This window comes from Salmo salar, chromosome ssa12, assembly GCF_905237065.1.
Source record: "Salmo salar chromosome ssa12, Ssal_v3.1, whole genome shotgun sequence".
In the NCBI taxonomy this organism is placed as follows: domain Eukaryota; kingdom Metazoa; phylum Chordata; class Actinopteri; order Salmoniformes; family Salmonidae; genus Salmo; species Salmo salar.
In genome coordinates this window covers 90,410,425-90,427,379 of record NC_059453.1, presented here as the reverse complement: position 1 = coordinate 90,427,379, position 16,955 = coordinate 90,410,425, and the positions used below count along the sequence as shown (strand labels likewise).

The 16,955-nt window shown below is 41.4% G+C and overlaps 1 protein-coding gene across 3 annotated transcripts in view; it reads left to right on the top strand.

Annotated features, from left to right (window-relative positions):
• Nucleotides 1-14,796, top strand: part of LOC106566115 (rho GTPase-activating protein 40) — a 65,442-nt gene extending 50,646 nt beyond the window's left edge. For all 3 annotated transcript variants that reach the window (XM_045691906.1, XM_045691908.1, XM_045691905.1), the window contains 4 exons: nucleotides 10,077-10,220; nucleotides 10,413-10,561; nucleotides 11,605-11,672; nucleotides 13,610-14,796. In XM_045691906.1, the coding sequence (XP_045547862.1) occupies nucleotides 10,077-10,220; nucleotides 10,413-10,561; nucleotides 11,605-11,672; nucleotides 13,610-13,725 (477 nt within the window). In that variant the 3' untranslated portion in view covers nucleotides 13,726-14,796. The remainder of the gene's footprint in view (nucleotides 1-10,076; nucleotides 10,221-10,412; nucleotides 10,562-11,604; nucleotides 11,673-13,609) is intronic.
• Nucleotides 14,797-16,955: the final 2,159 nt, after the last annotated feature.

The window sequence follows — 16,955 nt, the reverse complement described above, 5'->3', positions numbered from 1 at the left end:
TCATTCTAAATGACACACTAGCAGTTAGGGGGGTTTAACTCATTCTAAATGACACACTAGCAGTTAGTTTGTTTTAACTCATTCTAAATGACACACTAGCAGTTAGGGGGGTATAACTCATTCTAAATGACACAGTAGCAGTTAGGGGGTTTAACTCATTCTAAATGACACACTAGCAGTTAGGGGGGTTTAACTCATTCTAATTGACACACTAGCAGTTAGGGGGGTTTTAACTCATTCTAAATGACACATTAGCAGTTAGGTTTTTTTAACTCATTGTAATTGACACACAAGCAGTTAGTTTGTTTTAACTCATTCTAAATGACACACTAGCAGTTAAGGGGGTTTAACTCATTCTAAATGTCACACTAGCAGTTAGTTTGTTTTATCTCATTCTAAATGACACACTAGCAGTTAGGGGGTTTAACTCATTCTAAATGACACAGTAGCAGTTAGGGGGGTTTAACTCATTCTAAATGACACACTAGCAGTTAGGGGGTTTTAACTCATTCTAATTGACACACTAGCAGTTAGGGGGGTTTTAACTCATTCTAAATGACACACTAGCAGTTAGGGGGTTTAACTCATTCTAAATGACACACTAGCAGTTAGGGGGGTTTTAACTCATTCTAATTGACACACTAGCAGTTAGGGGGGTTTTAACTCATTCTAAATGACACACTAGCAGTTAGGGGGGTTTTTAACTCATTATAAATGACACACTAGCAGTTAGGGGGGTTTAACTCATTCTAAATGACACACTAGCAGTTAGGGGGGTTTTAACTCATTCTAATTGACACACTAGCAGTTAGGGGGTTTTAACTCATTCTAAATGACACACTAGCAGTTAGTTTGTTTTAACTCATTCTAAATGACACACTAGCAGTTAGGAGGGTTTAACTCATTCTAAATGACACACTAGCAGTTAGTTTTATTTTAACTCATTCTAAATGACACACTAGCAGTTAGGGGGGTTTAACTCATTCTAAATGACACACTAGCAGTTAGTTTGTTTTAACTCATTCTAAATGACACACTAGCAGTTAGGGGGTTTAACTCATTCTAAATGACACACTAGCAGTTAGGGGGTTTAACTCATTCTAAATGACACACTAGCAGTTAGTTTGTTTTAACTCATTCTAAATGACACACTAGCAGTTAAGGGGGTTTAACTCATTCTAAATGACACACTAGCAGTTAGGGGGTTTTAACTCATTCTAAATGACACACTAGCAGTTAGGGGGTTTAACTCATTCTAAATGACACACTAGCAGTTAGGGGTTTTAACTCATTCTAAATGACACACTAGCACTTAGGAGGGTATAACTCATTCTAATTGACACACTAGCAGTTAGGGGGTTTAACTCATTCTAAATGACACACTAGCAGTTAGGGGGTTTAACTCATTCTAAATGACACACTAGCAATTAGGGGGTTTAACTCATTCTAAATGACACACTAGCAGTTAGTTTGTTTTAACTCATTCTAAATGACACACTAGCAGTTAGGGGGTTTAACTCATTCTAAATGACACACTAGCAGTTAGGGGGTTTAACTCATTCTAAATGACACACTAGCAGTTCGGGGTTTTTAACTCATTCTAAATGACACACTAGCAGTTAGGGGGGTTTGACTCATTCTAAATGACACACTAGCAGTTAGGGGGTTTAACTCATTCTAAATGACACACTAGCAGTTAGTTTGTTTTAACTCATTCTAAATGACACACTAGCAGTTAGGGGGTTTAACTCATTCTAAATGACACACTAGCAGTTAGGGGGGTTAACTCATTCTAAATGACACACTAGCAGTTAGTTTGTTTTAACTCATTCTAAATGACACACTAGCAGTTAGGGGGTTTAACTCATTCTAAATGACACACTAGCAGTTAGGGGGTTTAACTCATTCTAAATGACACACTAGCAGTTAGGGGGTTTAACTCATTCTAAATGACACACTAGCAGTTAGGGGGTTTAACTCATTCTAAATGACACACTAGCAGTTAGTTTGTTTTAACTCATTCTAATTGACACACTAGCAGTTAGGGGGGTTTAACTCATTCTAAATGACACACTAGCAGTTGGGGGGTTTTAACTCATTCTAAATGACACACTAGCAGTTAGGGGGGTTTAACTCATTCTAAATGACACACTAGCAGTTAGGGGGTTTAACTCATTCTAATTGACACACTAGCAGTTAGGGTTTTAACTCATTCTAAATGACACACTAGCAGTTAGGGGGTTTTTAACTCATTCTAATTAACACACTAGCAGTTAGGGGGTTTAACTCATTCTAAATGACACACTAACAGTTAGGGGGTTTTAACTCATTCTAAATGACACACTAGCAGTTAGGGGGTTTAACTCATTCTAAATGACACACTAGCAGTTAGGGGGGTTAACTCATTCTAAATGACACACTAGCAGTTCGGGGGTTTAACTCATTCTAAATGACACACTAGCAGTTAGGGGGGTTTAACTCATTCTAAATGACACACTAGCAGTTAGGGGGTTTTAACTCATTCTAAATGACACACTAGCAGTTAGGGGGGTTTAACTCATTCTAATTGACACACTAGCAGTTAGGGGGTTTAACTCATTCTAAATGACACACTAGCAGTTAGGGGGGTTTTAACTCATTCTAATTAACACACTAGCAGTTAGGGGGGTTTAACTCATTCTAAATGACACACTAGCAGTTAGGGGGGTTAACTCATTCTAAATGACACACTAGCAGTTCGGGGCTCTTCTAATGACACACTAGCAGTTAGGGGGTTACTCATTCTATCCCTACATGGGGGTTTAACTCATTCTAAATGACACACTAGCAGTTAGTTTGTTTTAACTCATTCTAAATGACACACTAGCAGTTAGGGGGTTTAACTCATTCTAAATGACACACTAGCAGTTAGGGGGTTTAACTCATTCTAAATGACACACTAGCAGTTAGTTTGTTTTAACTCATTCTAAATGACACACTAGCAGTTAGGGGGGTTTAACTCATTCTAAATGACACAGTAGCAGTTAGGGGGGTTTAACTCATTCTAAATGACACACTAGCAGTTAGGGGGGTTTAACTCATTCTAAATGACACACTAGCAGTTAGGGGGGTTTAACTCATTCTAATTGACACACTAGCAGTTAGGGGGGTTTTAACTCATTCTAAATGACACATTAGCAGTTAGGTTTTTTTAACTCATTCTAATTGACACACAAGCAGTTAGTTTGTTTTAACTCATTCTAAATGACACACTAGCAGTTAGGGGGTTTAACTCATTCTAAATGACACACTAGCAGTTAGGGGGTTTAACTCATTCTAAATGACACACTAGCAGTTAGTTTGTTTTAACTCATTCTAAATGACACACTAGCAGTTAGTTTGTTTTAACTCATTCTAAATGACACACTAGCAGTTAGGGGTTTTAACTCATTCTAAATGACACACTAGCAGTTAGGGGGTTTAACTCATTCTAAATGACACACTAGCAGTTAGGGGGTTTAACTCATTCTAATTGACACACTAGCAGTTAGGGTTTTAACTCATTCTAAATGACACACTAGCAGTTAGGTTTTTTTAACTCATTCTAATTAACACACTAGCAGTTAGGGGGTTTAACTCATTCTAAATGACACACTAGCAGTTAGGGGGGTTAACTCATTCTAAATGACACACTAGCAGTTCGGGGGTTTAACTCATTCTAAATAACACACTAGCAGTTAGGGGGTTTAACTCATTCTAAATGACACACTAGCAGTTAGGGGGTTTAACTCATTCTAAATGACACACTAGCAGTTAGTTTGTTTTAACTCATTCTAAATGACACACTAGCAGTTAGTTTGTTTTAACTCATTCTAAATGACACACTAGCAGTTAGGGGGTTTTAACTCATTCTAAATGACACACTAGCAGTTAGGGGGGTTTAACTCATTCTAATTGACACACTAGCAGTTAGGGTTTTAACTCATTCTAAATGACACACTAGCAGTTAGGGGGGTTTTAACTCATTCTAATTAACACACTAGCAGTTAGGGGGGTTTAACTCATTCTAAATGACACACTAGCAGTTAGGGGGGGTTAACTCATTCTAAATGACACACTAGCAGTTCGGGGGTTTAACTCATTCTAAATGACTCACTAGCAGTTAGGGGGTTTAACTCATTCTAAATGACACACTAGCAGTTAGGGGGGTTTAACTCATTCTAAATGACACACTAGCAGTTAGTTTGTTTTAACTCATTCTAAATGACACACTAGCAGTTAGGGGGGTTTAACTCATTCTAAATGACACACTAGCAGTTAGGGGGGGTTTAACTCATTCTAAATGACACACTAGCAGTTAGGGGGGTTTTAACTCATTCTAAATGACACACTAGCAGTTAAGGGGGGTTTAACTCATTCTAAATGACACACTAGCAGTTAGTTTGTTTTAACTCATTCTAAATGACACACTAGCAGTTATGGGGATTTAACTCATTCCAAATGACACACTAGCAGTTAGGGGGGTTTAACTCATTCTAAATGACACACTAGCAGTTAGGGGGGTTTAACCCATTCTAAATGACACACTAGCAGTTAGGGGGGTTTTAACTCATTCTAAATGACACACTAGCAGTTAGTTTGTTTTAACTCATTCTAAATGACACACTAGCAGTTAGTTTGTTTTAACTCATTCTAAATGACACACTAGCAGTTAGTTTGTTTTAACTCATTCTAATTGACACACTAGCAGTTAGGGGGGTTTAACTCATTCTAAATGACACACTAGCAGTTAGGGGGGTTTAACTCATTCTAAATGACACACTAGCAGTTAGTTTGTTTTAACTCATTCTAAATGACACACTAGCAGTTAGTTTTTTTTTTTACTCATTCTAAATGACACACTAGCAGTTAGTTTGTTTTAACTCATTCTAATTGACACACTAGCAGTTAGGGGGGGTTAACTCATTCTAAATGACACACTAGCAGTTAGGGTTTTTTAAACTCATTCTAAATGACACACTAGCAGTTAGGGGGGTTTAACTCATTCTAAATGACACACTAGCAGTTCGGGGGTTTAACTCATTCTAAATGACACACTAGCATTTAGGGGGGTTTAACTCATTCTAAATGACACACTAGCAGTTAGTTTGTTTTAACTCATTCTAAATGACACACTAGCAGTTAGGGGGGTTTAACTCATTCTAAATGACACACTAGCAGTTAGGGGGGTTTAACTCATTCTAAATGACACACTAGCAGTTAGGGGGTTTAACTCATTCTAAATGACACACTAGCAGTTAGGGGGGTTTAACTCATTCTAAATGACACACTAGCAGTTAGGGGGGTTTAACTCATTCTAAATGACATACTAGCAGTTAGTTTGTTTTAACTCATTCTAATTGACACACTAGCAGTTAGGGGGGTTTAACTCATTCTAAATGACACACTACCAGTTAGGGGGGTTTAACTCATTCTAAATGACACACTAGCAGTTAGGGGGATTTAACTCATTCCAAATGACACACTAGCAGTTAGTTTGTTTTAACTCATTCTAAATGACACACTAGCAGTTAGTTTTTTTTTTTACTCATTCTAAATGACACACTAGCAGTTAGTTTGTTTTAACTCATTCTAATTGACACACTAGCAGTTAGGGGGGGTTAACTCATTCTAAATGACACACTAGCAGTTAGTTTGTTTTAACTCATTCTAAATGACACACTAGCAGTTAGTTTTTTTTTTTACTCATTCTAAATGACACACTAGCAGTTAGTTTGTTTTAACTCATTCTAATTGACACACTAGCAGTTAGGGGGGGTTAACTCATTCTAAATGACACACTAGCAGTTAGGGTTTTTTAAACTCATTCTAAATGACACACTAGCAGTTAGGGGGGTTTAACTCATTCTAAATGACACACTAGCAGTTAGGGGGGTTTAACTCATTCTAAATGACACACTAGCAGTTAGTTTGTTTTAACTCATTCTAAATGACACACTAGCAGTTAGGGGGTTTAACTCATTCTAAATGACACACTAGCAGTTAGGGGGGTTTAACTCATTCTAAATGACACACTAGCAGTTAGGGGGGTTTAACTCATTCTAAATGACACACTAGCAGTTAGGGGGGGTTTAACTCATTCTAAATGACACACTAGCAGTTTGGGGGGGTTTAACTCATTCTAAATGACACACTAGCAGTTAGTTTGTTTTAACTAATTCTAATTGACACACTAGCAGTTAGGGGGGTTTAACTCATTCCAAATGACACACTACCAGTTAGGGGGGTTTAACTCATTCTAAATGACACACTAGCAGTTAGTTTGTTTTAACTCATTCTAAATGACACACTAGCAGTTAGTTTTTTTTTTAACTCATTCTAAATGACACACTGTCACGTCCTGACCAATATTTAGGTATTATTTCTATTATATTTGGTCAGGACGTGGCAGAGGTATATTTGTTTTGTATTATGGGGTTTTGTGTGTGGTGTAGTGGGGTGTATTAGTTTGGTATAGGTTCTAGGTTTGTTTTTCTATGTGTAGTTTTGGGTGCTGGACTCTCAATTGGAGGCAGGTGTTTCTAGTTGCCTCTGATTGGGAGTCCCATAAGTAGGTGTGTGTTTGTTTGGTTTTCGGGGGTACTTGTTTTTGCACTGCGTGTTGTGTGCCTGCAAAACTGTTCCTGTCGTGTATATTGGTTTCCAGTGGATGCGTTACTCCTTTTTTGAATTAAAACATGAGCATCCATATTCCCGCTGCAGTTTGGTCTATTCAACACGGCTCTTTTTGTGACACACACTAGCAGTTAGTTTGTTTTAACTCATTCTAATTGACACACTAGCAGTTAGGGGGGGTTAACTCATTCTAAATGACACACTAGCAGTTAGGGTTTTTTAAACTCATTCTAAATGACACACTAGCAGTTAGGGGGGTTTAACTCATTCTAAATGACACACTAGCAGTTTGTTTTAACTCATTCTAAATGACACACTAGCAGTTAGGGGGGTTTAACTCATTCTAAATGACACACTAGCAGTTAGGGGGGTTTAACTCATTCTAAATGACACACTAGCAGTTAGGGGGGTTTAACTCATTCTAAATGACACACTAGCAGTTAGTTTGTTTTAACTCATTCTAAATGACACACTAGCAGTTCGTTTTTTTTTTACTCATTCTAAATGACACACTAGCAGTTAGTTTGTTTTAACTCATTCTAATTGACACACTAGCAGTTAGGGGGGGTTAACTCATTCTAAATGACACACTAGCAGTTAGGGTTTTTTAAACTCATTCTAAATGACACACTAGCAGTTAGGGGGGTTTAACTCATTCTAAATGACACACTAGCAGTTAGGGGGTTTAACTCATTCTAAATGACACACTAGCAGTTAGTTTGTTTTAACTCATTCTAAATGACACACTAGCAGTTAGGGGGGTTTAACTCATTCTAAATGACACACTAGCAGTTAGGGGGGTTTAACTCATTCTAAATGACACACTAGCAGTTAGGGGGGTTTAACTCATTCTAAATGACACACTAGCAGTTAGGGGGGGTTTAACTCATTCTAAATGACACACTAGCAGTTTGGGGGGGTTTAACTCATTCTAAATGACACACTAGCAGTTAGTTTGTTTTAACTCATTCTAATTGACACACTAGCAGTTAGGGGGGTTTAACTCATTCCAAATGACACACTACCAGTTAGGGGGGTTTAACTCATTCTAAATGACACACTAGCAGTTAGTTTGTTTTAACTCATTCTAAATGACACACTAGCAGTTAGTTTTTTTTTTTACTCATTCTAAATGACACACTAGCAGTTAGTTTGTTTTAACTCATTCTAATTGACACACTAGCAGTTAGGGGGGGTTAACTCATTCTAAATGACACACTAGCAGTTAGGGTTTTTTAAACTCATTCTAAATGACACACTAGCAGTTAGGGGGGTTTAACTCATTCTAAATGACACACTAGCAGTTAGGGGGTTTAACTCATTCTAAATGACACACTAGCAGTTAGTTTGTTTTAACTCATTCTAAATGACACACTAGCAGTTAGGGGGGTTTAACTCATTCTAAATGACACACTAGCAGTTAGGGGGGTTTAACTCATTCTAAATGACACACTAGCAGTTAGGGGGTTTTAACTCATTCTAAATGACACACTAGCAGTTAGGGGGGTTTAACTCATTCTAAATGACACACTAGCAGTTTGGGGGGTTTAACTCATTCTAAATGACACACTAGCAGTTAGTTTGTTTTAACTCATTCTAATTGACACACTAGCAGTTAGGGGGGTTTAACTCATTCCAAATGACACACTACCAGTTAGGGGGGTTTAACTCATTCTAAATGACACACTAGCAGTTAGTTTGTTTTAACTCATTCTAAATGACACACTAGCAGTTAGTTTTTTTTTTAACTCATTCTAAATGACACACTGTCACGTCCTGACCAATATTTAGGTATTATTTCTATTATATTTGGTCAGGACGTGGCAGAGGTATATTTGTTTTGTATTATGGGGTTTTGTGTGTGGTGTAGTGGGGTGTATTAGTTTGGTATAGGTTCTAGGTTTGTTTTTCTATGTGTAGTTTTGGGTGCTGGACTCTCAATTGGAGGCAGGTGTTTCTAGTTGCCTCTGATTGGGAGTCCCATAAGTAGGTGTGTGTTTGTTTGGTTTTCGGGGTACTTGTTTTTGCACTGCGTGTTGTGTGCCTGCAAAACTGTTCCTGTCGTGTATATTGGTTTCCAGTGGATGCGTTACTCCTTTTTGAATTAAAACATGAGCATCCATATTCCCGCTGCAGTTTGGTCTATTCAACACGGCTCTTTTTGTGACACACACTAGCAGTTAGTTTGTTTTAACTCATTCTAATTGACACACTAGCAGTTAGGGGGGTTTAACTCATTCTAAATGACACACTAGCAGTTAGGGTTTTTTAAACTCATTCTAAATGACACACTAGCAGTTAGGGGGTTTAACTCATTCTAAATGACACACTAGCAGTTTGTTTTAACTCATTCTAAATGACACACTAGCAGTTAGGGGGTTTAACTCATTCTAAATGACACACTAGCAGTTAGGGGGTTTAACTCATTCTAAATGACACACTAGCAGTTAGGGGGGTTTAACTCATTCTAAATGACACACTAGCAGTTAGGGGGGGTTTAACTCATTCTAAATGACACACTAGCAGTTAGGGGGGTTTAACTCATTCTAAATGACACACTAGCAGTTAGGGGGTTTAACTCATTCTAAATGACACACTAGCAGTTAGGGGGTTTAACTCATTCTAAATGACACACTAGCAGTTAGGGGGTTTTAACTCATTCTAATTGACACACTAGCAGTTAGGGGGTTTTAACTCATTCTAAATGACACACTAGCAGTTAGGGGGGTTTAACTCATTCTAAATGACACACTAGCAGTTAGGGGGTTTAACTCATTCTAAATGACACAGTAGCAGTTAGGGGGGTTTAACTCATTCTAAATGACACACTAGCAGTTAGGGGGGGTTTAACTCATTCTAATTGACACACTAGCAGTTTGCTAATAAAGCCTAAAATAGACGAGATGCATGTATTATTCCAAAACTGCAGCTCGTGGTTTGAACATTTATTTCCCTACTTTAATCAACCTGTCTATTTTGAGTTGAAGATAAAGCTGTCGTGATTTGGATAAAAGCATAGCTTGTTCTGGTTGTGTGGGTCCCATCAGTTAGATATGTTTTTAGAAGCAGTCATTTCTGGATGCCTAACGGGAGCTTGTGTGTACGGTGTGTCAGACAGAAACTGAGTGAGAGTCACGTAGTCTAACGGATGGGAAAGAGAGAACCAACACCCACGCCGAGGTCAGCCCCCCCCGCTCAAAACATCTTCCCGCCGCTATGGTGTGTGGGACACTCCCACCAACCTACCACCAACACTTACGTCCCTTTGCACAGCTTCTCTCTCTTACTGTTTACTCATCAGACAACCTATAGTGTGTATTCAAAGGTTAAATCAAAAACTAGGATGTACTCATGTAAAGGTTAACAACAAGAAGATCATTGTAATGACAAGTGAATGAATGAACTATCTTCCTCCATGGCAGATCCCTAACTTCCTGATGAGCCAGGTGCGTAAGCTGAATGAGAACAGTAACCGAAGGTACCAGTTCTGCGATCGCCGCATCAAGAACCTGCTGAGGAAAATTCACCAGGACCGCAAGGGTAAACCTGACAAGAACTCCTCCGAGGTAGCTGTTTTTCTACAAACTACTAATACTGTTGTAACTTGCACTTACACTCGGACTTGTTTTCTCTCACTGGCTATCATTTAGCATCTATTTTGATAGCATCTATTTTGATAGCATCTATTTTGATAGCATTTCTCTATTTCTCTCTCCTCTCCCCCGTTTCCCTCGTCTCGTCCCCCCCACCCCCACCAGCCATGTCGTACAGTAAAGATCCAGGTGGGAGAACTGATGAGCAGCACCATGGAGGTCAAGGTCAACATAAACTCCAGAGCATCAGACCTGCTGGCTCAGTTCTACAGGCACCTCTACAGCTCTGACAACACCAAGGGCCTGCTCAAGAGGTACAGTACACTACAATCAATGAAACAATCAAACGGCTTTTAGTATCCCTCCTTTGACCCCATGTACAGTTTTTACTGAATACGTCAGCTGATCAGGGAAAACTCTGTCCTAGTGGTGATCTCTAAACACACAGTAAAACCATTGAATCCCTGTCCTAGTGGTGACCTCTAAACACACAGTAAAACCACTGAATCCATGTCCTAGTGGTGACCTCTAAACACACAGTAAAACCACTGAATCCATGTCCTAGTGGTGACCTCTAAACACACAGTAAAACCACTGAATCCCTGTCCTAGTGGTGACCTCTGAACACACAGTAAAACCACTGAATCCCTGTCCTAATGGTGACCTCTAAACACACAGTAAAACCATTGACCCCTGTCCTAGTGGTGACCTCTAAACACACAGTAAAACCACTGAATCCATGTCCTAGTGGTGACCTCTAAACACACAGTAAAACCACTGAATCCATGTCCTAGTGGTGACCTCTAAACACACAGTAAAACCACTGAATCCATGTCCTAGTGGTGACCTCTAAACACACAGTAAAACCACTGAATCCATGTCCTAGTGGTGACCTCTAAACACACAGTAAAACCACTGAATCCCTGTCCTAATGGTGACCTCTAAACACACAGTAAAACCACTGAATCCCTGTCCTAGTGGTGACCTCTAAACACACAGTAAAACCACTGAATCCCTGTCCTAGTGGTGACCTCTAAACACACAGTAAAACCACTGAATCCCTGTCCTAGTGGTGACCTCTAAACACACAGTAAAACCACTGAATCCCTGTCCTAGTGGTGACCTCTAAACACACAGTAAAACCACTGAATCCCTGTCCTAGTGGTGACCTCTAAACACACAGTAAAACCACTGAATCCCTGTCCTAGTGGTGACCTCTAAACACACAGTAAAACCACTGCATAGAAAACCTTGCTTCAGAAATACTATGTTGGCATTTCACTGAGCAGAAATTGAGAATGCTGAAGTTGAGCGAATCCATTGAATGAATACCAAGTCTGTCTGTTCTTTATCACAGGAATGGTTTGGTAAATGATTTGGGATCCTACCCAGACTGTGCCATGTATGAAGTTGGAGGAAATATTGGTAGGTACCACAAGACAAGCCTCCACCCTATACCCAGACTATCTACCAGCCTCCAACCCATACCCAGACTATCTACCAGCCTCCAACCCATACCCAGACTATCTACCAGCCTCCACCCCTTACCCAGACTACCTACCAGCCTCCACCCCATACCCAGACTATCTACCAGCCTCCACCCCATACCCAGACTATCTACCAGCCTCCAACCCATACCCAGACTATCTACCTGCCTCCACCCCTTACCCAGACTATCTACCAGCCTCCACCCCTTACCCAGACTATCTACCAGCCTCCAACCCATACCCAGACCAGCTACCAGCCTCCACCCCATACCCAGAGTATCTACCAGCCTCCACCCCTTACCCAGACTATCTACCAGCCTACGCCCCATACCCAGACTATCTACCAGCCTACGCCCCATACCCAGACTATCTACCAGCCTCCACCCCTTACCCAGACTATCTACCAGCCTACGCCCCATACCCAGACTATCTACCAGCCTACGCCCCATACCCAGACTATCTACCAGCCTACACCCCATACCCAGACTATCTACCAGCCTCCACCCCATACCCAGACTATCTACCAGCCTCCACCCCATACCCAGACTATCTACCAGCCTTCACCCCTTACCCAGACTATCTACCAGCCTCCACCCCATACCCAGACTATCTACCAGCCTCCACCCCTTACCCAGACTATCTACCAGCCTCCACCCCATACCCAGACTATCTACCAGACATGGGTTCAACTACTATTTCAAATCTTTCAAAAACTTGGAGTGTTTGTTTTCTTTCCATTCTTTCTAATGCTATTTAATTGCATCAGGCAAGCTCAATTCAATAAATTATTTCAAATAGACTTTGAATCCCGGTTTGCTATCTAATCAGGCTGAGAGCCACATTAGAAGGTTACATGAGTAACTCTGACATGTACATGTCTTTCTGCTGATTGAACTGATTACGCTGGCCAGGCCTTACGCAATGAACTGGAGAGAGAGGGGGGCCGCGAGAGGGGTGGGGGGAGGGAGAGAGAGGGGTAGAGAGGGGGAGAGAGAGAGGAAAACAGGGGATAGAGAGAGAAAGAGAGAGAGGTAGAGAGGGGGGAGAGAAAGAGAGAAAGAGGGAGGGGGAGAAGGAGAGAAGGGGAGAGAGGGGGGATAGAGAGGGAGAGAGGGGGGAGAGAAAGAGAGAAAGAGGGAGGGGAGAAGGAGAGAAGGGGAGAGAAAGAGAGAGAGAGGGGAGAGAAAGAGAGAGGGGGAAAAGAGAGAGAGGGGAAGAGAGGGAGAGAGGGGGGTTAGAGATAGAGAGGGAGAGGTGTGGGAGAGAAAGAGAGGGGAGAGAGAAAGAGAGGGGGGGAAAAGAGAGAGAGGGAGAGAGGGGGGGATAGAGAGGGAGAGAGGGGGGAGAGAAAGAGAGAGGGGAGAGAAAGAGAGAGGGGAGAGAAAGAGAGAGGGGGGAAAGAGAGAGAGGGAGAGAGGGGGGATAGAGAGGGAGAGAGGGGGGAGAGAAAGAGAGGGGGAGAGAGAGGGGGAGAGAAAGAGAGGGGGAGAGAGAGAGGGATAGGGGAGATAGAAAGAGAGAGCGAGAGAGAGGAAGAGAAGGGGGAGGGGGAGACAATGAGGGAGAGAAAGAGGAAGTGGGAGAGAGCCAACGGTGTGCATCTGCAGTTATCGGAGCAGACAAATGCTTCCAAATGTAGCTACTGCACTGTTATGAACTGGACCCAATCATTCACACACCACTCATAATGTACGTGCATTCACAGACCAAAAACAAGGCGGAGTTTAAGTTTTTCGTTTCAAACTGTTTTCAGTATCTCTCTTGCAGAAGAGATGTTTTATCTAAATGATAATAACCTGTATAAAAACGTGTTAAATTACATAATCTGTCCCTCAGTATTGACTCTGCCTTGTGTTGTTCTGTTCTGTCCTGTAGGTGAGCACTGCCTGGATCCAGAGGCCTATCTCCTGGACCTGTACAACAACAACCCCAGTGGAGAGTGGGTCATCAAACAGAAACCACTGACCACCAGTAGGGGACTGCAGATATAAGACAGGGACAGGAGGAGGGAGAGACCAGCAGGGGGCTTCAAGAGCCAGCCAGAGGAGGGGAGACCAGCAGGGGGCTTCAAGAGCCAGCCAGAGGAGGGGAGACCAGCAGGGGGCTTCAAGAGCCAGCCAGAGGAGGGGAGACCAGCAGGGGGCTTCAACAGCCAGCCAGAGGAGGGGAGACCAGCAGGGGGCTTCAAGAGCCAGCCAGAGGAGGGGAGACCAGGTGGAGTGGAGGAGAAGAGGATGATGCCACCACAAAACATCTCAAGACTGAGCCCTCTGTCTCCCAAATGCGGGGTAGACCAGACTTGGAGAAGTAAAGCAGCTACTGCTGAAAAACACACCACCTCCAGACTTCAGGTGGAGGAGTGGCTGAGCTTGTGTCTGAGGCTGCTTCCTGGCTTGTCAGCTAAGCTCTCAGGCTCTCAGCCAATCACTTCCCAGCATCTGCAGAAGCCCAGATGGGGATCTGATACAGCTGCCACTGAGTCTCTCTATCTTTCTTTCTTTCCCTCTCTCTCTCTCTCTCTCTCTCCATTCCTTCTGCTCAGGCCATTTGATCACAAAGTAATGAGAGAGGAACATGCACAGTTTCTCTATTCCTTGTTTGTCTATTTCTTTAATGTCAGGGACAGTCAGGTACTCTGATGAACTGATGTAAGGGACAGGGACTCTTAGGTCCCTGTCCCTGATGGCTCTTGGCCTCTGCTGGCTCTATAAGAGGCCCTAAACACAGGGGACAGAGGGCATAGTTCTCTCTGAGGGATCAAAGGTCAACCTCTAAGACATGATTATTGGGAACTGTTGTTGAAGACAGATAGTGAAGCTGGACTTCAACCTTTCTGTTAGTTTTTTTGTTTTTGAAGGATTTTATGAAGTATTGAATATCACGATGGATTGACTATTTATAATTGGTTGGATGTATCTGTATGTAAGTAGTCATTAATGTTTTCCTTTTGAAATGGTTCAATAGGTGATTCTGATCGTAACAGTCATGTAAGCTCATCCACTCTTTTCGGGGACTTTTTTCAGACAGTGTTCTTATTCTTGTAAACGTTTTGATCAGTTGTACTTTGCTGCGGTTCTGCATATTTATTCTCTAGTCCTATTACCCATGTGTCATCATTTCTTTAGAATACACTTCCTTATGAAATCTATGAATAGTGTTTACACGTTTTGGTGAAGCTTGGACATTGCATCATCACATCAATATAAAGTATACACATGACAACCTATCATGAATTTACACATCTACAACCTACCATGAATTTACACATCTACAACCTACCATGAATTTACACATCTACAACCTACCATGAATTTACACATCTACAACCTGCCATGAATTTACACATCTACAACCTACCATGAATTTACACATCTACAACCTATAATGAATTTACACATGACAACCTACCATGAATTTACACATCTATAACCTACCATGAATTTACACATCTACAACCTACCATGTATTTACACATCTACAACCTACCATGAATGTATGTTACTCTTCTGATGACACTCAGACATTACAGATGCAACCAACAACACATGTATTTACACATCTACAACCTACCATGAATGTATGTTTAGCTACAAGTCTCCTCAGAAGTGACAACAAGAATGTAACAAACTGCATAGATCTCATCTCAGTCACAGCAGTCATTGGTTCAGTCATTGGTTCAGTCATTGGTTCAGTCATTGGTTCAGTCATTGGTTCAGTCATTGGTTCAGTCATTGGTTCAGTCATTGTTCAGCACAGAGTCAGAGCCACAGCCTCCTGTTCTATTGTACTGCCATTTTAGGAGAGAGAAGCGAGCAGCAGTGTAATGACAGCCAGCATCCATCACACGGTGTAATTCCCTGTCTGTCACACGACCTACTGATGCATCGTCACAGTGTATTGGTTCATGTATTGGTTCGTGTATTGGTTCATTCATTGGTTCATGTATTGGTTCATGTATTGGTTCATGTATTGGTTCATGCATTGGTTCATGTATTGGTTCATGTATTGGTTCATTCATTGGTTCATGTATTGGTTCATGTATTGGTTCATGCATTGGTTCATGTATTGGTTCATGCATTGGTTCATGTATTGGTTCATGTATTGGTTCATTCATTGGTTCATGTATTGGTTCATGTATTGGTTCATGCATTGGTTCATGCATTGGTTCATGTATTGGTTCATGCATTGGTTCATGTATTGGTTCATTCATTGGTTCATGTATTGGTTCATGCATTGGTTCATGTATTGGTTCATGCATTGGTTCATGTATTGGTTCATGTATTGGTTCATTCATTGGTTCATGCATTGGTTCATGCATTGGTTCATGCATTGGTTCATGCATTGGTTCATGCATTGGTTCATGTATTGGTTCATGTATTGGTTCATTCATTGGTTCATGTATTGGTTCATGTATTGGTTCATGCATTGGTTCATGTATTGGTCCATGTATTGGTCCATGTATTGGTTCATGTATTGGTCCATGTATTGGTTCATGTATTGGTTCATGTATTGGTGCATGTATTGGTTCATGTATTGGTGCATGTATTGGTTCATGTATTGGTTCATGCATTGGTTCATGTATTCCATGAACATTACCACAGAGGAGTCAGTTCTTCTGGTTGATACAGAGGGTAATACATGGGTGTTATACGGATGTTATTATCTCTGCGTCTGTGTGTGTGTGTGTGTCTGTGTGTGTGTGTGTGTGTGTGTGTGTGTGTGTGTGTGTGTGTGTGTGTGTGTGTGTGTGTGTGTGTGTGTGTGTGTGTGTGTGTGTGTGTGTGTGTGTGTGTGTGTGTGTGTGTGTGTGTCTGTGTGTGTGTGTGTGTGTGCGTGCGTGCTTGCTTGCTTCATTACACAAGCCCAATTGGGTAGAGTCCTGAGTCCATGGCACAGTTCAGTACCCCGGCACAAAGCACTGATGGAACACACACACACACAGCCTTCTGCTGACGTTAATCAGAGGAACTAGGTCACCTCTAAAGCTCTGTTCTCCCTCAGGGGAAGTAGTGACACTATACACCACAGTCCACAGTACATGAGGAGATATTGATGCAAGCACACACGCAAGCACACACGCAAACACGCAAGCACGCAAACACACACACACACAAACACACATGCAAACACACACGCAAACAGCTGACCAATAACATGGGCCACATGTACAGCATGTGGAGAACTGACGTATTGGAATGTTCCGTGTCTTCTACACTAGGAC